This window comes from Budorcas taxicolor, chromosome 21 (assembly GCF_023091745.1).
Source record: "Budorcas taxicolor isolate Tak-1 chromosome 21, Takin1.1, whole genome shotgun sequence".
Taxonomy (NCBI): Eukaryota; Metazoa; Chordata; class Mammalia; order Artiodactyla; family Bovidae; genus Budorcas; species Budorcas taxicolor.
In genome coordinates, this window is record NC_068930.1 from 4,636,071 (window position 1) to 4,661,040 (window position 24,970).

General features: G+C 37.3%; 1 protein-coding gene across 5 annotated transcripts in view; it reads right to left on the reverse strand.

Annotated features, from left to right (window-relative positions):
* Window positions 1–11,320: 11,320 nt before the first annotated feature.
* The window catches only part of UBE3A (ubiquitin protein ligase E3A), a 92,991-nt gene continuing 79,341 nt past the window's right edge, over window positions 11,321–24,970 (reverse strand). For all 5 annotated transcript variants that reach the window (XM_052659712.1, XM_052659709.1, XM_052659711.1 and 2 more), the window contains 6 exons: window positions 22,499–22,704; window positions 21,739–21,903; window positions 20,183–20,338; window positions 20,014–20,087; window positions 13,120–13,263; window positions 11,321–12,134 (listed from right to left, as the gene is read on the reverse strand). In XM_052659712.1, the coding sequence (XP_052515672.1) occupies window positions 12,014–12,134; window positions 13,120–13,263; window positions 20,014–20,087; window positions 20,183–20,338; window positions 21,739–21,903; window positions 22,499–22,704 (866 nt within the window). In that variant the 3' untranslated portion in view covers window positions 11,321–12,013. The remainder of the gene's footprint in view (window positions 12,135–13,119; window positions 13,264–20,013; window positions 20,088–20,182; window positions 20,339–21,738; window positions 21,904–22,498; window positions 22,705–24,970) is intronic.

Below are 24,970 nucleotides of genomic sequence, written 5' to 3' on the forward strand. Positions count from 1 at the left end.
CAAAAAGCTTTTTTCCTAAGGCACCCTTCCCCTTTCTACCCCTCTGCCATTCAGCAACTTCTACTTAATATTTACGAAGAAAACTCTTACCCCTGACCTCAAGACTGCTCCGGAACTCACGGAGAAAATGTTTCTCCTCTTATATAAAACTGGGACAACCAAAGCAGGATCTAACAGTAAGAATGTGGACTTGGGTGACGCCTGGTCCTGCAGCCCTTCACGCGGAGACACCGAGACGCGCGCAGAGGAAGGGCAAGGGGGCTGCGTCCAGGAGCAGTATCTAGGGGGCACATGCTGCTGGGAAACTTTCTGCGAGTAATACTCTTACTGTAAAAAAAAAAAAAGAAAAAAAAGAGTGAAAGACAATGATTTGCGGAAAGTTAGCAAATCTGTTTCTTCGGTAGCTTGGGGAGGGAAAGGGAATAGGAACCTTGGTCTGACTTTTGACCTTCTTCAATAAAATCAAACCAGTGTAAACTAGTCGACTTGAAAACTAGGAGAGATCTCTCTCTCACTCTTCCTTGGCGCCCCATTCCCCAGCAGGCAGGCCCTACTGGGAGACTCCCTACATTTAGTGAACCAAAAAATGTTGAAACAAGAAAGAGGACTGAAGGTGTGATAAGAACACCAAGTGGGAGACACGAGGTTCTGTTTTCTAGCTTCATGAATTCATATGAATGCAATGATCAGAGTAATCTTGGGCAAAATGCTTCACAGCTTGAGACCTTAGTTTCCTCATCTATAAAATGAGGGTTGGAGAAGATGATCTTTCAGGTCATATTTACACCTATACCTCTACAATAAAATTCTTCTAACTTGTCACAAAAGCAGATGTTGGATGGCTGCCCTTGAGTAAAATAAAACATCTTCAGTCTTTTGTCCTTCCAGTGGTCAGTCCAGTGGTTGGTTAACATTTCAAACTTCTCTGAGGTAATATAAGGAAGTTAAAGTCTTCATTATCAGTTAGATGGTCATGAGGCAAATGTATAGAGAAGGGGCACTTTTACATTTAAATGAATAATGGTAAATATTTTTAAAACATTTTTTCTCTGTATTTCATAGTTCATATTCTTTAAATATTTTCTCTGTATTTCATAAGTAGTTAAATCCCATTATGACAGCAACCTAAGTAAGTGGAATTCATGTTGTACAGCATGTGGCTAAATAATTGCAGGCTTAATGTCTCTGAAATCAGATCTGCAGTCAGAGGGATCACTGCAGTGATCTGCACTGTCCCAAATGATTGCAACCACTTCATGTGGATTCAATATGAATTTTACTAATTTCCTCTATTGGTTACTGGCATAGAAATACTGAAAGCACATAGATGGTTGTGGTGATGAGAAAAAAAAAAAGCCACCCTTATATGAATTATGAGATTATAAGTGTAATTTTAGAGTGGGGGCGGGGATGAGGTCCTACAGTGGAGAGAGAGGTTCTCTTAAAACTAAAGGTGCTTAGGAAAACGTGATTGTTTACTCACCACTTCTTAGGGATACATGGCAAACTGGTTTCCCTCAACTGTTTTCCAAAACTAGTTCCATTCATAAGAGCAGCATAAGGTGGTACTGTTGCTGAACAGTGGGAAGGTGTGAGGAGTATATGAATGTCAGAAAAGCTCTTCACATGCAGGAACAACTGTTATACTACTTTTACTGGTAGCTTCTGTGGAGATTTGGAAGTCCAATTGATAAATCAGGCTCTTTGGTTTTATAAGCATAATTTCATTCATACATTCATTTGAAAAACATGTTCTGAACACCAGGGTGAGTAAAACAGATATATTTCTACTCTCATGGAATAGAATTTAAGGAATGAGTTAGGCAATAGTGAAGTAAGCAAAACAATACCCTGTGAAAAGCGTTTTGGAAGTATGATTATTTTGGAGACTACAGTTTAAATTCGAAAAACACTTCAATCTTGTTAAAAATACATATTTAAGGCAATTGGTATTTTCTTTGGGTTTGGGTACAAGAGGCAAGCACATAGGGACAATTCTGAAATGCATTTTTAGGTCATGGGCTAACTCCCACTTGACAGTCCCAAGAATCCACTTGTAGTTATGATGAGCTGGGATTCTCCTGCTCAGTCTCGGCTGGAAGCATCTGAGGTTATTTCCTGCCCTTGGTGATTACTTCCAGGGCAAGGCTGCCTTCTCAGTTGCCTCAGGAAGCAGATCTGATCGCACTTACTGTGAACTTCTTGATTCACTGGTAAGGGGACCAAACCCAGCAGTGCTAGGCAGATTTGCAAGTTAATATATATCACATCTCAATAGTTTTGAAATACTTTCACTCAGCTGATATATCTTCCTGAGATGACAGTAAATAAACACACACACAATGTGGGCCTTTAAAAACTGTGGTAAGAATTAAGGTGGGGGAGGGTGTCAGCAAGGTGCAAAGGATAGCAGGGAAGAGGATGGGAAGGAGTTTCTGAGACACCCTGGCTTGTTGTGCAGCTTAATGAACTTTGTTCACATTCCGCTCTTGGTACTAGGGGCACAGCCATGAGTAAGACAAAGTTCCTGCCCTCATCAGGCTTGGTTTCTAGTGAAGCACAGATAAAAATGAGCAAATTAGGGAATTGCTTTTCATTTTTCTTTACTTCATGCTGAAATGCTACTGTCCATGTTTTTTCTTCCTCCCTTTATTACCTTTCCCTGGTGACTACCTCCATCTATGCTGAAAAACCATACATTTAAATCTTCTTTGTAGGCTTTTCTTTAAATTTGTATTTTTTTAACTGCCTCTGTACAATTCCACTTGTATATTTCTTGAACACTTCAACTGAAACATGCCCAAAATCTGTTTCCCTGTAGATCCCACACCACCACACCACCAACCCAGTCATGCAAATCAGAAATGTGGGTTGACTCCTCTCTCTCCCTGGAATCAGTCACCCAGTCCCAGTCCCAAACATGTCTTAGAACGTCCCCTCCCTTCTATCCTCAGGCTTATATATCTGAGGATATAACTAGAATTATGGCAGTCATCTCCTAACTGGGCTTCCCTGGTGGCTCAGACAGTAAAGAAGCCACCTCCAGTGTTCTTGCCTGGAGAATCTCATGGACAGAGCCTGGTGGGCTACAGTTCATGGTGTCACGAGTCAGATATGACTGAATGACTTGGCAAAATCTCCTAAGTACAAAGATTGCATGACACTTATGTTTCTCCAATTCCATGTTATAAGATGCCAAAAAAATGTAAAATGAATTATCTTTGTATTTCAATATGTGCAAAACAAAGTTCAAAGTTCCTGGTACGGTCTACAAGGCCTTTCATGCTCTGACCTGCCTTCCATTCCAATCCAATCTTGATCCCTTTGAATCTGACACTCAGGCATACTGAACACCGTCTTGTCTGCCTGTCAACTAATCTTTCACCTCCTATTTGGACAATTTTTGGATCTGAATTCTCTGTCCAAATTGTATTTTTATGTACTTCTATAACCCTTAGTGGTTTCTACGTATATCTGGTCCACTAGATTCAGCCTCCCCATAAAAAGACTCCTTGATTGAACAAAGTGGCTGCGAAACCAACCTGAAACCTCCAGCAAACCTGCAGCATGATTAGCATTCAGTTGGTATGTTCAGTTCAGTTTAGTCGCTCAGTCGTGTCCGACTCTTTGTGACCCCATGGACCACAGCACGCCAGGCCTCCCTGTCCATCACCAACTCCTGGAGTTTACCCAAACTCTTGTCCATCGTGTTGGTGATGCCCTCCAACCATCTCATCCTCTGTCGTCCCCTTCTCCTCCTGCCCTCAATCTTTTGCAGCATCAGGGTCTTTTCCAAACAGTCAGTTCTTCGCATCATGTGGCCAAAGTATTGGAGTTTCAGCCTCAACATCAGTCCTTCCAATGAACACTCAGGACTGCTTAGCATTCAGTTTTCAATTGGTATTGAATTAGCATTCAATTTGTATTGAATTCTATTTACCTGGTAAATGTTAGTAAACAGAAAATCTTCACACTTCAGTTGGAATAGGACTAGAAGCAGGTTTGAGATCTCCCTTGGAGATCTTTCCATAGCACCATCCAAAGAGTACCTAAGTCCTTCCTATTGATCTACTAATTTAGTAATGAGATTTACTAAATAATAAGGCACGTGTGACAGGAAGGAAGCGAGTAAGGGTGATGGTGAAGCTGAACACAACTTTTTCTTTTTGCTGGTCTGCTCTGGCTCTGGATTTGTTTTTCCAGGAATGAAACCTCAGGTATGTAGTTTTTCTGGTCACTTTCAGATAATAAGCAAAGCATCTATTTTCTGGGTATTAGTGAAACATCAAAAATGCCACTCTCTCTCCTAACTGAAAATGCAACTCTTGCTCAGAGCTGCTTCTGGGTGGGAGGCCTGAAGATAGGCTCTTCGTCACGTTACCTTCTTTCTCACGCAAAAGCTGTTTCTGGCCCTTTTGGAAGGGAGGAAATCTAAAGAAAAATATCCTGCCTCATCCAGCTGGTGCAACTGTCATAAGATATTGAGCCTTCAGAGAAGTGGGAGTTAATGGCTTTCTTTCACGAAGTAAACTCTTCAGGGAACCCCAGATGAGAGCCTCTGGCTTGGCTGGTCCCTTCCAGTTTCTCCTCTTCTCACAGCTTCCGTCTGAGGGTATTCAGATATCAGGTGTCTGGCTCCAGAACAGGAAGCCCACTTGTGCAGGGTCAGATGGCCCATGACCTATCTCTTACAGTGACCACATGTGGCCTACGGGAAATATACATTTCAGCCTCATCACTGGTAGATGCGCCCTTTATTCAGCAATATTCTAAACAGAATTCTAGCAAACCAAACTCAGTAGCATATTAAAAGGTTTGTGTACCATGAACCTGTAGAACCACCCCAGGAACAGAGGGTTGGTAGAGCATACCAAAATCCATCGATACAGCCCTACTAATAGAATAAAGGACAAAAACTCACAACCATCTTAATAGAAGCAGATTAAGATTCTACATTGCAGGTGGATTCTTTACCAGCTGAGTCACCAGGGAAGCCCAAGAATACTGGAGTGGGTAGCCTATCCCTTCTTCAGGGGATCTTCCTGACCTAGGAATTGGACCAGGGTCTCCTGCATTGAAGACGGATTCTTTACCAACTGAGCCCCAATAGAAGCAGAAGCATCTGACAAAATCCAATATCCTTTCCTGATAAAAACACTCAGACTAGGAATAGAAGGAAATTTTCCTCAACCTGAAGCATCTATGAAGAACTTACTGTTAGCATGACACTCAATGGTGAAAAATTAAATGCCTTCCTTATAAATCAGTACTAAGATAAAAATGTATGTTCTTGCCGCTTCTATTCAATATTGTGCTAGAGGTGCACTCAGGAAAGAAAAAAAGTATCCAGAACAAAAGGGAAAAAGTAAAACTTTCTATTTGCAGATGTGTGATCTTGTATATAGAAAATACAAAAGAATCAAAAGTAAAACACATTTAGTTAGGAAAAGCCACATAAGATCAATATAAAAAAACTTTTCATTGCATTTTTTTTCCATTGCATTTCTATATGCTAGCAATGAATGATCCAAAAATGAAATTAAGAAAACAACTATGTTTATAATAGCATCAAAAAAAGAATAAAATACTTGGGAAAATATTTAACCGAAGAAATCAAGACTTGTACACTGAAATCTAAAATAACAATAAAAAAATTAAAGTCCTGAATAAATCCAGACATCCACGTTCATCACTTGGAAAACTCTATATTGTCAAATTAGTGATATTCTCCAAATTGATTTATAGATTCAACACAATGCCTGTCAAAATTCTAGATGCCTATTTTGAAGAAAATGATAAGCTGACTCTAATATTCACATAGAACTGCAAGGGACCCTCAATAGCCAAAATGACCTTGAAAAAGAACAAAGCTGGAAGACTCAACATCCCTAATTCAAAAGTTGTATTTCAAAGGACACCATCTATAAAGTGAAAATACTATCCAAAGAATGGAATAAACTATTTGCAAATGACTTATCTGGTAACAGATTTGTATCAGAATAAGGAACTGAATAATAAGGACAAATAACTCAATCAAAATATAGGGAAAGTTTCTGGATAAATGTCTCTAAAGATGGCCAAATGGCCAAAAGCACATGAAAAGATATTCAACATCATTAGTCATTAGGAAAATGCAAATCAAAACCATGAGATACTACTTCACTCCCAATAGGAAGGCTAGACTCAAAATGTTGGCCAGGATGTGGAGAAATTAGAATTCACAAGATGCTTGCAAGAAAGTGCAACCACTTCAGAAAACAGTTGGCAGGTCCTTGAAAAGCCTGGGCATATGACCCAGGAATTCACTATGTACATTACCAAAAGAAATGAAAGCTTATGTGCACATAAAAACTTGTACACAGTGTTCATGGTAGTAGTATTTATAATAGAAAGTGAAAACAATACAACCATCTATCAAATGAATAAAAATATGGTAATTGATATACTGAAATATTATTCATAAAATGAAGTATTGATACATGCTACAACACAGATGCACCTTGTATGTGATTCTATTTATATGGATTGTCCAAAATAGGGAAATCTACAGACGAGTAAGGAGATTAGTGGTTAGGTATTGGAAGGTGGGGAAAGATAATCACTTCTAATGGATACAAGCGTTTTTCTTTTTTTGCAGTTGTGAAGATGCCCTGGAATTATATAATGTGACACACAATTTTGTGGCTATTCTAAAAGCCACTAATTGTACACTTTAAAGGAGTGAATTTCGTTACATGAATTATCCTAATTAAAAAAAAAATCAAAGAAAGCATCCCTCCGGCATTTTTAGATAGATGAGGGTCAAATTCTGCAAAAGAAATCATTACAAACATCTTCAACCTCTCAATGAATTCCTTCTGTCTTGCAACAGGTAGCACCTGTGTCTCAACTTCACTGAGTCTTGATAACCATCAGTGACATACACAGGCTTGGATATGCTAATCCAAGCCAAAGGATGGGCAGGGCCAGACAGAACTGAGACCATCACCCAACTCTGAAGGCTGTGCCCTCAGTCACCGTGCACTGCTCACTGACACATGCCCATTGCATTTTCTGTGGTTTTCTGAAGACTGAAAGATAGCCAGAATAATCACTCCTGTCCTATGGTCCTGTTCAGCTCAATCTAAGAATCCCAACTTAAGGGTTGATTTGTAGCAGTAATTACAAGGTTCTGGCAAACCAGGCATTCATCATGGTGAGTGCTTCATTCACTACAGAAAACACAGCATTCAGGAAAATCCCATGGACGGAGGAGCCTAGTAGGCGGCAGTCCATAGGGTCGCTAAGAGTCAGACACGACTAAGCGACTTCACTTTCACTTTTCACTTTCATGCACTGGAGAAGGAAATGGCAACCTACTCCAGTGTTCCTGCCTGGAGAATCCCAGGGACAGGGGAGCCTGGCGGGCTGCTGTCTCTGGGGTCGCACAGAGTCGGACACGACTGAAGTGACTTTTAGCAGCAGCTCCTTGACACGTGAGGGTTTGGCATCAGCAGGATGACTTAAGACACCTGCTCCCATCTCCAGGAGAGGAGTGTAGCCAGAGGCTGACCACGCAGAGGTTACAGATTGCCAGAGCACATCCCAAAAAGGACTGGGGAAGTCACACAGAAATCTTGCTTCCAAGGACTTGGTCCGTTTCATCCTTTCCCTTTTAGTAATTTTCTTTTCACAGGCTGAAATGACAGAACCAGTTACTCACTTCCTCCAGGAACAAGTTCTTTAGCCACTAAATACTCAAATATTTTAAAATAAAACGTTTTGGGGGTAGGATAAGGAGATAGGAGTACAGAGGCTATCTTTGGTGAAAACAGATGCTTCATTGAATGGCAAGCTGTCATTTTCAATCATTCAGGTGGTGACTGAGGTACTGGAAAAACTAGTGCTCGTCCTTTCAACAGTTATTATGCAACTACTATATGGGACAGGAACAAAGATAAACAATCTTCCCCATGAACCTGCCCACAAAAATGGTTATGGGAAAAAACCAAAAATCCCAGTGACTCCTCATTGCTCAATGTGCATGTACTACCATGAAGTTGCTATTAGGTTACAGAGACATTTTGAAGGTTGATGAATTCATGGGTGAGTGGCTTTTTTAAAGTTTTGGCCTTTTAGGTTACTTGAGAAATATGAAATGATGAAGCACAGCATGATGATGTGGGTCAGGATGCAGGGAAAGATGCCTGTAACTGATGGTAGAATTGGAAAAGTAGGTGGGACTGAGCCTACGGAGGGCTGCGGATACCATGCTTGCAGATTTCCCCAAAGGGGAACAAGTTTTGAAGCAAAGGATATTTAAATTAACAAAACTGTGTTCTAGAAGAATGAGAAAGATTGGCAAATACTGCCAAGGTGAGTTAGGGGATCAGAGGCCGAAAGGAAGTTATGACAGAGAGGGAAAAACAATTGATACAAGCTGTGACAATTGAAAGGTGAGGGATTCTGAAGACTGGGTCGAAAGGGATGTTTTTAAGGAACAAACAATAAATGATAGGTAGAGACAAAAGCTCCATTTTGAAGTATATTGATTTTAAGATACCAGAAAGATATTCTGGGGGTAGAGTCTGAGCAGAAGACACAGATTTGGAGAACCACCTTTTTGAGTGGTTGAGGTTTACCAGACAGAACTGGGCAAGTACAGGTCAGAATTTCAGAATTACAGTAGTATCCACCCTACTGAAAAAGGAACAGGGTAGCAGCTGAACCAAGTTCAGGGTGCTGCCAAGGTTAGAATTCTCACTGGCAACAGAGAAGGCTCTAAGAATCTTCCAGGAGAGCTATTTTAGTGGCATAGCAAAAGTTTTAAGCAGCATTTCTCATGGGCACATCTGCACCAAAATCATCCTGCAATTGGTTAACAAATGCCAACTACTGGATACGAACAGTAAAGAAGTAGAAGACTGAGACTCTGCACTTCTCTAGACTCCCCCAGGAAATTCTCCACACACTAACACTGTGGGTAAAAGAAAACAGAAAGTAGAAGTTGCATTTTGAATCCTCTATTGGCTCAGGGAAGAGGCAGGAGTTTAAGAGAAGGTCCTTAGAGGCTGGCGGAAGGTCAAAAAAAGATACTTGAGGTCAACCGGTTAAGGGGATCATGACTACAGATGGAGTAGCCTTAGGAACACTGGCGTTTCCCCGGTGGCTCAGAGGTTAAAGCGTCTGCCTGGAATGCGGGAGACCAGGGTTCGATCCCTGGGTCGGGAAGATCCCCTGGAGAAGGAAATGGCAACCCACTCCAGTACTCTTGCCTGGAGAATCCCATGGAGGGAGGAGCCTGGTAGGCTACTAGTCCATGGGGTCGCAGAGTCGGACACGACTGAGCGACTTCACTTTCACTTAGGAAGACTACCCTTCCTGAGTCTGCATGAGTCTTGAGAAAAGCCCTTGAAAGAGCCTGAAATCCCAGCGGAGTCACGCTCTTACAGTGAGCGATGGTGCCAGGTCACACTAACCCTTCCTCTCTAATACGATGGACGTGTGCCGACAGGGGAATGAACACCATCAGCAAGGTTCGTTTGAAGCTTGATTTCACGTATCTCCCTCCTTAGTTAGTATGTATCCCAAAGTAAAGCTACAGAAATTGTCGTTGGATTTTATCACACAATTAAGCAGAGCCCAGTAAAGTTGTATAGGGTAGGAAATCCAATTCATTGGCCAAAGCTACCAGGCTCCATAAAAGTTTGGTCACAGTCCCTGTCGTTACTGTATGCTTGAGATATTCTGTAACAATGATATGTAGGAGAAACTGTGTATTTCAACTGGAAGACCAATTAGTTTTCAGTTTTTTATTTCCTCCAGAGTTTCCTGGTCATCTGGCAGAAAAGAGTACTTTATAACACGACGTCTGGGATAGAGGGAGTAACCACTACAGCCAAAATTTCTATTTGTTCCCTCTAAAGGTACTGTTCAGGGAACATTTTGTAGACAGTAGGGGAAAGGAGGCAATGAGAAAAGAAGTGGTAAAATGCCCAGGACAAACAGATACTGAGCAAGTGAGAGCAAGTAGTCTGGACAACCAATGAACTTTTCTCTTAGAATATTTTCAAGGGTAGGTTTATTTTTAACTGTTTGTTAGAAGTCTATTTGATATGAATTCTATACCTGATGATCTGTACTCAATGACCATTCAAAAACTTCACACAGATGTGATTACAATTGGATAACTTCAATACTGTAGTGATAATAAAACTTGAGAACTGAAGAACACAAATTTCTTCACGAATTTATTATACAAAAAGACCCCAGAGTATTTGATTTCTCGTATTCTCACTTTCATTATACACAAGAAGCACAGGAATGAGAGGCCTTTTAAGGTGACTGTAGTAGCATGAGGGTCCCTTGAATCAAGGTAGTGTACATATTTTTAACAGTGTTCTCAAGGCTGGCCCAGAAAAACCCCATGTTACCTTATCACAATATGGAAAGTAATGTTTTCTTTTCCCACTAAATTATGGTGAAAAATGTCACTGTTTTATTTAGCATTATGGTACATAACAGTTAAGTCTCAATTACTAAAAGAACTAAAATAATTCTGAAAGACATCCTCTTTCCCCTTCCAATGATTGAAAGCTGTATTTTTCCTGCCAATTTCAAACAAATCATCAAACTAATCTGTCATGGTCAGTTAAAACAATCGAGGTACAAGCTCAGCACGTGAGCTGTAACTTGTAGTAAAATGATATATCAATATGTCTCTCCTCAGTTAAAAATACATAATCCTTTTATTTTATATCGCAGTAAAAGAAATAAACATCACAGACACAGAAGACTAGAAAGGGGAAACTACTTACTTCTGAAGGTCTAGTAATTTAAATCTACCTGTACTTTTCCACAGTACGTGAAAGTAGTATTTAACACTTTTTGAAATAAACTTTAATCTTTGGGGACAGACGATGTAAATAGGACTTAAAAGACAGTTCCATTCATTTCCAAGTCTCTGCTTACTGTATGATTAAGTAAAACAAGGCACAATAGCCATTCTTTCCACTATGTTCCAACACTGATCATGTGCCTTGATAAAATGGCTGACTGGATAAGATGATGGCGACAAGAAGGGAAGACTTTGGATTGTCTAAAATGTGGTTAATAAGCAAAGAATAAAAAATTTAAGTGCACTTTCACATGCTTTACGCTTATAATAAACAACAAACTTATCTTTCTTGCAAAGGGTTTGACTATCATTTCTTTTGGCCAAATGCACTTTTCCCCAATAAACTTAAAACAACAACAACAACAAATCCCTGTCCTTCCATATACTAAGAAGGAGGATTAGCTACTGAAACAGTTCATTGCAAGACACGTGAAGACAACATACTGTGGCATGAGTTGTTTTTAATTTGTTGTGCTGTTACTAAAGTAAAGTTCTGAGGGCTGCAGTTAAACATTCCAAGTTCTCCCTTCCATCTTTATTGATTTTAAGATTTTTGCACAGAAGACTCTTTGGGGACTAGAACAGCAGCAATTGCATCACACTGTTTTCAAGACTTCCAAGTTTCAAAAGCAAATTGTTTAAAAAAAAAAAAAATACAGCTCCTGATTTGAGTTAGATACAGGGACCAAAAAAAATAGCACATACTTGAAGGTTACATGGTCTACAAATGGTGGCAATATTTTCCTTGGGAGGGTAGTTTGTTGGTATATATTTTTAAATATGCAAAAAGGCTCAACCTCAAGCAGTAATAAACACAAGCAAAAGTGATTTAACCCTTAAAATAAATATTCAGAAAAACCTCTCTGTACATACAAGTGAAAGAATAAGTAACACTTTCACGCAAAAAAAATAATAATAATAATAAAGGATTTGTTCATATAAGTAGCTGAAATCTGCTGTTCCAGCCCATATATCCCCAATAAAGAAGGGAGGCACAGACATAGGTGACTACTGTGGTTCACTATAACAGCCTTTTTGTACTGGGACACTATCACCACCAATTTTATCCCTCTTGTTATATTTATTAAAATTTTAAATTTCTTTTTCTTTTCTTTTTCTTTCCATTTTTTGTTTTTTTTACAGCATGCCAAATCCTTTGGCATAAGTGATGGCCTTCAACAATCTCTCTTTAAGTTTTTCTTTGCTTGAATATTCCGGAAGTAAAAGGACATTAAAGCAAGTATGAGATGTAGGTAACCTATATAGAGAGAAAGGGGAAAAATAGGAAAATAAGTCATGGGAAATACGCTCAGTACTAAATGATCCTACTTTAGATGGTATATACATTGAGATGGTTTGCAAAGCACACTACACATTAATGCAAGTCATAAACTTTGATTTTGCCATACAGCTAACAAACAGCAGTTTGTCTTTACCTCATAAATTACTCAGTGCTAATAATGATGATGGTTGACGATAACATATTCCATCCACAAAGTTATTACCACATACCAGATACTGTTTTAATAGGTTCTTAATCCAGAGAGCTCATTTAACTAAACTTTCTCACAGTAAACCTACAGATGGTCAGTTTCCCCACTGTAGAGTTGAAATCACTAAGTAGTAACATTAAGTGGAGACAATATTCAAATCTCAGTTCTAAAATTTCAGTCTGGGCTCTTTAGTGCTTACTTGAAATATTCCTGGATGACTATGTAATTGATTTGATAATAAATAAATTTACATTAATATCAAATCATGTAGAACACTAAAAGAAATGTTTCTATACATTTAAATTATTAAATATACTACTGCGCATATATGGCCACTACACACCAAATGTTAACTCACACAATAGAGGAAACGCGACTAATGTAAGGACACTGAAACTGGTGGTACTAGCATAATCTAGGGCTGAACAATCTTGTGAACTTCAACTTGACTATTCTAAATACATGACATAATATGGCTTTCAATTAAAAAATTCTCAACCGAAAACTTTCTAAGAATCATACCAATTTATAAAATTTCAAATCAAGTGAACTCTGTAATTTTTAACCTGCCCAGTGTGTAAAGATTTTCTTGAACATTAGCAGCAAAGCACTGGCTAAACTAACATTTTATGTGACTTGGAAATTTCTATTAAAAACTGCAAATGTGCTCAGAAGCTTCTGGATAGATCACACATGTGTAATAATATGGAAGCCAAGGTTTTCAGTATATAGTCACAATTTAATAATTACCTTTCTGTGTCTGGACCATTTTTGGCTATTATCATCTTCAATTTTCCTAGTCCGCCCACAGGTGCCCTGTCTGTGCCTGTTGTAAACTGCAAGAAGAGTCTTTTCTGCTCATCTGTAAATGAATGAACAATTTCCCAGAACTCCCTAATGAGAAAAGATAAAAATACCGATTTTAGTTTGGCATTCATTATTGCTAGCACTAATTTAAATCTGTGATTTTCATTAAAACCATAATAGGAGATAACTTGGAGGTCAGTATCAAGAGCCTGAAGGTTCTTTTCTGGGGATCTAGGACTTCCACTCATGCAAATTTAAGAAAACTATTTTCAAAAATATAAAAGCTTTTGTTCATTGCTACATTATCTGCAACAGTAAAAACTGGCAACAACAGAAGGAAACAATTACATCAACTGTAAATATAGTCAGTAACAAACAAAAGGCAAAACCAAAGTCCTGTGAACTGAAGATGACAGCTATGTCCCTGTCTACTCATGCCTTATGTAATAACTTCAAGGGGAGGTCAAGGCACAGAGTAGGGACAAAAGAAAACACAAATACCCTCATACCTAAAATACTAACACAGAAGGACAGTGTTTATATAAACGAGGATACTTTTATCAATAGTATGTGTGCTGTGGAAGGGGAGTTGGGAGTTATTCTGATATATGTATCATATGCAATTATACTGAGAATAATTTAATCCCTGGCATTCCTAAAACCTATGTGATAGAAGTCACATTATGATGCTTGTTAAATTTACTCTAAAAACAAAATGCAAGTTCATTAAAAGCAATCTTGAAAAAGAACAACTGAAATCTATACTTTCAATAATAAAGTATCCATAAATTTAACATATAGTTTCAGGTGTACATACGCATATATCCATCTTTTCTCAGATTCTTTTCTCATGATACTATGAAATACTGAGTGGAGTTCCCTGTGTCATATGGTAGGTCCCTGTTGATTCTCTTTAATATATAGTTTGTGTATGTTAATCCCAAACTCCTAAATTATCCCTTCCCCACCTTTCCTCCTTGGTAACCATTAAGTTTGTTTCAGTTGGTATGTTTCTGTTTTGTAAATAAGTTCATTTGTATCATTTTATTTTTTAGATTCCATATATAAATGATATATGATGTATCTTTCTCTGATTTACTTCACTTGGTGTGATCATCTCCAGGTCCATCCATGTTGCTGCTAATGACATTATTTCATCCTTTCTACGGCTGAGTAATATTCTTTTGTATTGTATCTTCTTTATCCATTTCCTCTCTCAATGGACATAAAGGTTGCTTCTATTTCTTGGCTATTGTAAATAGTGCTGCAAAGAACACTGTGGTGCACACATCCTTTTGAATTATGGTTCTCTCTGGATATATGCCCAGGAGTGTGATTGCTGGATCATATGGTAGCTCTACTTTTAGTTTTTTAAGGAACCTCCATGCTGTCCTCCAAAGGGGCTATAACTGTTTACATTCCTATTAATAGTGTAGGAGGGTTCCTTTTTCTCCACATACTCTCCTAGCATTTATCTTCTGTAGATTTTTTGATGACTGCCATTCTAATCTGTATGATGTGATACCTTATTGTAGTTCCGATTTGCACTTCTCTAATTAGTGATGTTGACCATTTGTCATGTGATTTTTGCCCATCTGTATGTCTTCTTCGGAAAAATGTCTATTCAGGTTCTGTCCATTTTCTGATTAGACTGTTTGCTTTTTTGATATTGAGCTGCATGAGCTGTGTGGATATTCTGGAGATTAAACCTTTATTAGTCTTCTCTATTTGCAAATATTGTCTCCCATTATGTGGGTTGTATTTTTGTTTTGCTTATGGTTTCCTTTGCTGAGGAAAGGGGTTTTTTTAGGTTTAATTAGGTCTCATTTGCTCCTTTTTGGCTTTATTTTCATTATCTCAAAAAGATACTGCTGAAAGTTATGTCAAAGAGTGTTCTGCTTATGGTTTCCTCTCAGATTTTTATAGTACATAGCTTAAGTCTTTAATCCACTTTGAGTTTATTTTTGTGTATAGTTAGAGAATATTTTAACTTCATTCTTTTACATGTAGCCGTCCCATTCTCCCAGTACCACTTATTGAAGAGATCGTCTTTTCTGCATTACACTCCTGCCCCCTGACACAGATTAACCGACCGCAGGTGTCTGTCTCTGGGCTTTCTGCTTCATTGACCTGTATTTCTGTTTCTGTCCCAATACCAACTGTTTTGATTACTAAAGCTTTAGAGTATAGTCTGAGATCAGGAAGCCTGATTCCTTCAGCTGCAGTTTTGTTTCTCAGGACTGCTTTGGCTATTCAGGGTCTCTGTGTTTCCATACAAAGTTAAAAATTTTTGTTCTAGTTCTGTGAAAAATGCCACTAGTAATCTGATAGGTAGGACTGCATTGAATCTGTAGATTACCTTGGGTAGTATAGTTATTTTGACAACACTGAATCTTTCAGTCTAAGAGTGTAATATTCCTACCTGTTTGTGTCATCTTCAATTTCTTTCATCAGGATCTTACAGTTTTTAGAGTACAGGTGCCTCCTTAGATAGGTTTAGTACTAGGCATGTTACTCTTTCTGATGCAACAGTAAAAGCGATTATTTCATTAATCTGTCTTTCTTGTCTTTGTTTATATATAAAAATGCAGATTTTTGTATATTAATTTTGTATCCCGCAACTCTACCAAATTCACTGATGAACTCTAGTAGATTTTGGAGGAATGCATTTTAATATTTTTTAATATTTATTTGAAAGTGCTTTCCAGAATCTGACAGAAAATGTCACACTTCCTACACACAGTTACAATTCTAGTTTTTGATACCCTAGTATTCCAGTATACAATTTCTCTTACCAAAATGTTGGTATTTCTGTTGGTGCAATGCCATTATTTCTAACATAGATTAGCAGCTTTATTAGAATCCTTGGCTCTCTTCAAAGTCTTGCCATTTCTCTTCCCTGACATTCTAATATCCTCCCCATCCTTTAGTTCTTAAGAACCTCCCACCCATCTAGAGAAAACAAAAAATACAACAGGAAACTGAACATGGATCATACAAGCACATCTTTCCGTCAGGAAGGGAACAAACCATACCACAGTTTTAGGCTATTCCTTTTTGGGTGGCTGGCAAGGAAACGCAACTACGCAGTAAGCCAGAGCCCTCTGTCAGGGCAAAAAAATCTCCTCACTCCTCAGGAGTGTTCTAAAGCCTAAATGAATCAGCCACATCTGAAGAGGCAGACCAACAGGTGCCCTTAAATAGAGGAGGCAGATCCTAAAGGCAGTAGCAGACCAGCAGTGGTCGTTGAGACAAATTCAGCTGTTCCTTTGGTTCTTTCTAAAAAATTAGAACTTAAAACATTAGGGTTACTATCAGTTTTTATAATGAAAATACTGAGCAAAATTCTCTTCCTATTAAGTGTCATGTTCTACATTAAAACTGTTTATATACACCTGAGCCCACACTAGCAGAGTCCAGGAAGAGCTATGTGGAAAAGTGGGGTATGCACAACAACATGGGCTGAGGGTCACCCCAAAAGGGCAGGTAAGAGCACTGGCAACAGGACAGCCTCTTGGACCAAAAATGGCAATCTCACAAAGACTTCATGCCTGACAGGGGCAGGAGGCACCCTGGGAGACTGAAGTATCCCTTGAAATTAGCCTCTGGCTGTAAAGGGATGAAAGCAGCTGACAAAAAAATGGCCCGAGTTAAATATTCTGCTAAATATTGCCAAGTTCTCCACAGAAATTGTGACATTTTCTATGTCACAATGCCATTTCTCAACTAACATGCAAACAGCTGAACTGAAGAACACACTGGGTTGGGAAAATTGTAGGAAATGAGATATGCATGTATATTACTGGTGGGAGTGCAAAATGTCACAATTTCTGTGGAGAATTTGGCAATACTTGGCAAGATTACATACATATCTACCATTTAGTTCAACAATCCCACTTTTAGCAGCAATTCCCAATTTGATGATGTTTGCTGTTATGTATGGAATACTCCGTTAGTGAAATCATCCACTGTGACTTCTAACAGCAAAGAGCTGGAAGTAACTACTGTGTCTATCTACACAACACGACAGTATTGACCCATACATTTTTTACTACTAAAGTAAAAGATGTAAATAGGACCCAGGGTCTCCTAATAAAACAGCCAAAATATCCAGCATACAATCCAAAACCACTTGTCAAGCCAAGAACTATGAAAATTACATGAAAGAAATAAAATCAACCAATGTCTAAATAACATACTGCAACTGACAAGGATTTTAATGAGATCATCATAAAAATTATTCTATAAGCAATTATAAGTTCTAGTGTTTCAAAACTGAAACATCAGAAACTAAGTCTTAGCAAAATGTTTAAGTTACAATTTAAAAAAGAGCCAAATGCAAACTACAGAACTGAAAAACACAGTAAGAGAAAACTACTAGATGGATTCAATAGTAGAGTCAAGATGACCGAGGATCAAAACCTGAGCAAGTGAGAAAACAGACTGAAAGGACTAAGAGCCTTAGGTGCACACGGGACAGTGACAAATGACTGAACACTGGTGTCAGCAGAGGTGGAGAAAGAAAGGAAAAAGAGAGTGTGACTGAGAAAGCATTTCAAGAAATAATGTCAAAGAACACTCCAAGAGAAAGCATTTCAAGAAATAATGACAAAGAACACTCCAAGAAAGACAGAAGCACACAGATTTAAGAAGGTAAGAACCTTCAAACAGTATATACAAAACTGTTCAGAAATAAAGTGAAAATCACCCTGACGAAGGAAAACTAAAAGAATCAGTCATTCGCAGATCTGCCTGTGCATGCTAACGAAAGGGAGTGATAAAAGATGGGTTCTGAGGCAGACGGAGCAGGAAAGGCAGAAACGAAGGGAGAGGCAGCAGACTGTGACTCTCCTCGTGACTTTTGTGAGTCAGACTTGATGGCTGGCACAAGAATCACAACATCACTAACACTCAGGACAACTGTATCTAAATGTGGGGAAAGTAAGAGACTCAAATGGAGACAAGGTTTCCATACCTCACTGGAAGAAACGTTGATACAAATACAAACAGCAACCATGAAGAACACCATACTAAGCAACACACACAAAGCAGAACACCAAAATCAAGAAGAAATTCTTAAAAACGTTCAAGTAACTAAGTAACTCACAGAAGGCAAAAAGACAACAAGGAACCATGAGGAACAAAGAAACAGAAAACAAATAAAATAGCAAACTTGAGTCCTACCATATCAATAATTACCCTCAATACAAATGGTCTAAATACAACAATTAAAGGCAAAGACTGACAGAGTGAAAAAACATGACTCAGCTATTTGTAGGAAACTCATTTCAAATTCAGAACATCGATAGGTTGAAAGAAAAAAGGAAAAGATATATCATGCGAACAAAGAGCAAAGCAAAACAAATCAAGAATGGTTACATCATATCATATTCAGAGCAAAGAAAACTACAAGACATAGAGACCTTATATAATGGTGGAGGGATAGGGAAGGGGAGCCAAATTAGGAGTATGGGATTAACTACAAACAACTACATGTAAACTAGATAAGCAACAAGGATTTACTGTACTGCACAAGGAATTACACCCAATCTTATAATAACATATAATGAAATATAATCTGCAAAAAAACAACATGCTGTATACCTGAAACTAACACAGTACTGCAAATCAACTATAATTCAATTAAAAACATTTAAAAAACATTCACATATGATGTTAAGATATCAAGTAGGAATTATGTTATTCTAAAAGAATAACATAACACCTTAACTTAAAAAGCAATTTCTCCATAAAGAGCAGCACAAGATACCTTCAGCTATTCTCAGAGAAACATTAAGACACCACAAAGTCATAACTATCTGTGATCAATACTATCACTAACAGAGATAGTGCTGTGATAATACTCACAAGTGAGGCAACCCTTTGTTGTTGTTATCCATGCTATTTCAACTCTTTTATGGGTCACCTTTGAACTTCAAGTAAATAGCAGAACAGTAATGGCGAAAAGTAAATAACCACCACTGCCACTAGGAATGACCAAAGGTATGCCCAACAGAGGAAACATCAACAACCTCACACAAACCAAAGTGAAGAATAAAACCAAGGAAAATAATAGAACATAAAATATTCATTTCTCGATACAAGTGATACTCATTACAGACTTCCTATGCTTGATTCTTAGAGTGATAACCTTCAGAGACAACCTCCAGGAATGCTTCCCCACCGCACTCTACCAGTGACAGCCAAAGGGGCATTTGTCTCTTTTCACCCCATCTCAGCAGGAGAGGAAGAAGCCTGTGTCTCTCAGGACTGGACGGGAGCAAAGGGAAGCAGACGGTACATAACAAGGGCAACTCCTTGAGAACAGTTAAGACTACGTACCTCTCCTTGCTGTGAGCATTTGGAGCCAAGGTCTTCAAAGTAAAATAAAATTCTAGTATGTACCTTGCTATGTAATAAGGATTAAATCAAAGAATATACCATTTCACACAAAAGGTGCCTCATATAGGGTAGGTAGGTAACATTCCCCAGAGTTCAAAAGAAAGCAGAAATATTCAGAAGAGGTAGTTCTATTTTCATCATCATCTAACTGGCACTAAGCACACTGTAACCAGAATTACTAGGAATATTAGATACTTTATACCCCCCGTGCAGAAGAAAACATGCCACTTACATAAAACATTATTCAGGAAATAAATCACAAGATTAACAATAGGAACTGGTGCTTATATTACAAATATACTTTAAATTTTATACATTGAGAATTTGTGAGTTTACTTATTTGGGAAATAAAACCTAGAGGCAAAAGTCTAAAGCATAAAGCCTACACCCCTTTGGTGAATTTTAATTCTTCCTTTTAAGAATTAAGAACCTCACCTAATCACAACAGAGTCCCTGGTATAGCCACCGTCATATTCTGTAGTTTCTTCTAGTGCTTGGAAATCTAGATTCTGCAAATTCAAGAAAACACGTCTTAACATCTACACCACACCATTACAAACAAAAGATCAACAGAAGATTTTTCTGGAAACCCTTGCTTTCTTACCCGGCTTCCACATATAAGCAATTCAATTTCCTCTGGTCTGAATAAGTACTTTAAAGGAGATTCATTGGTCACCATATGAAAACCTCTCCGAAACGCCTTGAACTGTTTTTCTACTGATTTATTGAGAATGTAGTCAGAATACAGATTGACAAATTCCTGCAGAAAACATTAACCACAAGAAGGCCTTACGATGCGTAATACAACAAAATACAAGCTACTGGACTGCAGGATATTTTTATTTTCCCAAAGAAAACACAATCAAGAACATTTTAAAAAATACTTTACGCACACAAAGGAAAATACCTTTAGCGATTTCACAGCTCTCTATGATAGACAAAGTGTTAGTTACTCAGTCATGTTCAACTCTGTGATCCCATGGGCTGTATCTGGCCAGGCTCCTCTGTCCATGGGATTCTCCAGCAGGAATACTGAAGTGGGTCACCATTCCCTTCTCCAGGGGATCTTCCTGACCCAGAAACTGAACCTAGGTCTCCCGCAATGCAGGCAGACTCTTTACACTCTGAGCCGCCAAAGAGGCCACATACATGTAAGTTTCAACTTCGATATTAAACAAAACTGAATATAAAAGCTGGGCCTTGATACAATTTTAAAGTTCTCTCAATTAGGTTATGCAAACGCAAAAACATTTAAACCATTGATACATCAATTTATAAAAGCTGGCGTTTTTAACAGAGTGCAAGGTACTGAAAATGAGCAAATAAGGAAGCCTTTCATGTTTCCTGTCCTAGAATTTTTGGGAAGCTGCCTACCATTACGTTTCAACAAAAATATCAGTGTTCCACTTGGTAAGCAAGCTACTGTACCAAATAAAAAAAGGAAGATAAACTCTGAATCCCAGCTTAATTAATATATTTTGTCAACAACTGTATAAGTATAAACATTGTTTGTAAAGATTTTATATATATAATTCCTGTTTCCAGATGCATACTTTTCTAGTCAACAGAAAACACAAAACTGATTTCTTTAAAATATTTATTCTTTAGTACTTTTCAGATGTTTATTTAAGGCACGTGTATTTGTGTGTGCATTCGAAGCAATTAATGACCATTTGGTTATAAGGACCTTCCTTGTTTCCTACCCCTCTACAGCTTAGTATGAGAGACAGCCTTCTTCCTGCTTTACCCACAGCCACCCACATCCGTGCACTATCGCCCACTCGGGGCCTCTCTCTCTAGGAGGAGTTCAGTGCCCAACCACATGCTCTCATACCAGCCTTTAGTCAAGGTTTAAACAACTGTGGCTATTTCATTTAATGAAAAAGAACTTAGTTACTTGATTTCTTTGTAGAGCTGACATTAGAAACTTCCTTAAAAACTACAAGGGTATGTGCTTTCCCTAGAGGAGGGTATGGCAACCCACTCCAGTATTCTTGCTTGGAGAATCCCATGGACAGAGGAGCCTGGTGGGCTGCAGTCCATAGGGTCTCACAGAGTGGGACACAACTGAAGCAGTGCACGCACAAACGCATACATATATGCTTTAAAATTCTGTTATTAAAGAGACAAAGACAAGGATGACATAAAAACGTTTATTACCTTTCTGTTTTCATTGGTAATTGGAATTTTATCACCATTTTCCTTTAGATCATACATCATCGGATTACCAAAAAGATCTGTCTGAGATATCTGGAAAGTGATCATCATATCATCTTCCACATTCCCTTCATACTCCAGTAAGTCTTTTAAACTCTGATACAGAACCTACCAATCAGAAAAGGAAAAATTAAGGTTACCACAGAACTATAAAATACAACAATCTGCATCACTCTTCTTGGGAAAAGATTCAAAAAACAAACTAACAGTAAGAATTAAAGCACAAACAGTACCCCTCTTCTAGTAGTTTCTATGCAGACATAAAGAAAGACAGTCAGTCAGTGGTTAACGCCTCCCTCTGCTGAGAAATCCCACACCAGCTACTTAGCTATGGGTCTCACACTGTGCTCTACCGAGACCCTTAGAGGCATCTCAAGGGTAAGGGGGGCTAGCTGCAGCCACCAGAGCCCCTGACTAAGGGCAGCTCTGACTCAACCCAGCAATCTCATGATTCCATTAAAAAAAAAAAATTAGAAACACTTCTCTACAGAATCAACCTTGTAAAGCTGACTTGCTTGTAACAAGTTCTCCTTCAAGTTTTTAAGTGTTTATGGCATTTCAGATAGATAATAAAACAAGTTTATCTTACTAGGTATAAATATTAACAAAGATTTCAAACCGAAGCTTTAAAAAATTTATATAAATTAAATTCTGTATTTGCTTTTAAATAAAATCTAAAAGAATAAAAAATAACAAGACTTACAGGATGAGAGTCTCCCAAGTCAAGAAAAGTTCCTTTTTTCCCCATTAGCTTCCTGTAGACAACCATGGGAAAATGTACATCCAGTATACAGTTATTGTAAATAGCCAAACCCAGTACTATGCCAATCAGAGTGAACTGACCCTCAGTTTCAAAAGAGGATGGATTAAACCAAAACAACTTTGTAGATTCATCATATGTGAACATACCTGTAAGAAATGATTTTTTTAAATGCATTACTTTCATATTTTATTAGACAGATGAACAAATAATTATACATATAAAATACAAAAATAAATATAAAATAATTACACATGTAAACTTGTTGGCATTAGGGCTTTTTTCTGTTATATCAGGACTTACGAAAACAAAGTTCCAGTACATATGAATGCTACAAATTGTATAGCATATATTTAAAGTAATAAGCCATTCTGTTGGCATTTTCTAAGTTAGGAAAACTGTTCATTAAATTCAAGTTCTCTAATCTTCTATTAACACAAATCAGAAGTTAACTTGCATTCATATTTTTACCACTGAATGGTTGAAAAATGAAAAAGAAAAAAAGAATCATATTTTGAAAATGTTTCACTTATTAAAACATATTTAATCCACATGTATTGCTTTACAAAACAATTTTGAATTTCATTAAGAAAAAGTCTTTTTCCTCCAAATTGCATAATGGTTCCATGAAGTTTTTCAAGCACCTTTTAAACAAAGATACCAAGTACTTAAACTCAGGCAAACTTAATAAACTTAAGATTACGTCCAAAACCAAAGCCATTTAATATACACATTAACTGTGAGGCAAAAAGTAGAACAAAACTAATTTGTAGTCTTCTTTTAATTTCACATGGTCTTCACTATTTATATCACTCATTTTAAAATAGTAATCTAAATAGCCATTACCATGGTAGACTTATCTCTTTCCTTGTAAAGAAATATCTAAGATAAATGTAAAATGATACTTTAATTGACTTAACAACTTCATTTTACTATAAAATGTTTCAGTTGCTACTGTGAAACTAAATGAAAATATTTCGAGAATTAGATCTAGGAAAGAGAGGGAAGTTCCAATAGAATAAACTTTAAAAATCAACATTTTTTAAAGAAATCAACCAGTTTTTAAGTTTTTTAAACAGTTTTAAAAATGTTTCATAATTTTCACATTTAGTTGAATTTAAACATAAAGGGAAATTTAAAGGGTCCCCTTGATCCTAAGAACATGAATTTAAGACATTTTTCTAATGCAACTTAATGTTCACAAAATAAAATTTTATAAATTACCTAATTTATACTTGAATCTCAGTTTATATCCAACTTTTTTTTACAGGCTGAAATTACAAATCTAGTGAAGTGCTAAAAACTTCATTTAATTATAAATATGGTATTAACTGGATCAGAACAGTTAAGAAAAGCTCCATAAATGGTGGCTCTTCTAAAATATTCCTTTTTGGTTATTTCTATTGTCATCATTTTAACTGATTTACTATCAAGCAGAACTGTTTAATGTATGTTTTTTCTTAAAAGTATTTCTGCATATAAATATACTTTATAACTAATGTTTAACATTTTTAGATACATAAAGACCTAGAGCTAAAGTTCACCAAAGATAGAAAATTAATTTAAAAGCTTCATATCTCAAAAACACCATGGTTTTTAATGAAGCTTATAAATTAATTTTCTATCTCAAAAACAGCACAGATTTACACATCTAAGTTTACTTTGAGCAAATTATATATAAATGACATAGTCTTCAGATTATTAAAAAACATTAGCTAAAATACTAAGTCTTACCTTAACTATTTTTATGTCATGAAGTCAAAATGTCTACTTCCATTTATAAGCAGACTAACAACAAATATAGAAAAGTCAATTCAGTGTACACACTGAGAATCAACAGGAAATGATGTGCATTATTCTATGCCACGTTCTTCACAACTATGATGGTACCTTTAGAGGACTTCTTTTCCTCTAATTGTCATGCATTCGATTTTAAAAGTAAGCAACCCCAGTAACCAAGGTTTATACTGTAGAAATTAAATCAGATCAGAATTATCCAAATTATTTTGTCTATCAGTGAAACCCAAATTCATTTTCAGACTGACATACTATAGATCAATCTCTCCCAAATCATGTTCAATGAAAACTCTTCTGGAAAGCAAAAGCTACTAGATGTGGGATGGAAAAAGGGTTCTGGAGTTCCGTGTGGGAAAATATTATAATATTAAACCCAAGAAATGCTGTAGGAAATAAACCAAATTAATCTATCAATCAGTACACCCAAATTTTGAGCACGATACACTTGTGAGACATTCTCAAGTCTTCAGACCATTATTCTATAAAACTCTTGTCTCAGAAATGCTATGGGTGATGAGTATTTTAGACTGCAAAAGAGCAAAACATTTCTTCAACTGTTCTAATGTATCATTCTAAAATGTCTTCAATTTCTTTAAGAGATAATTTCCTATATTAAAA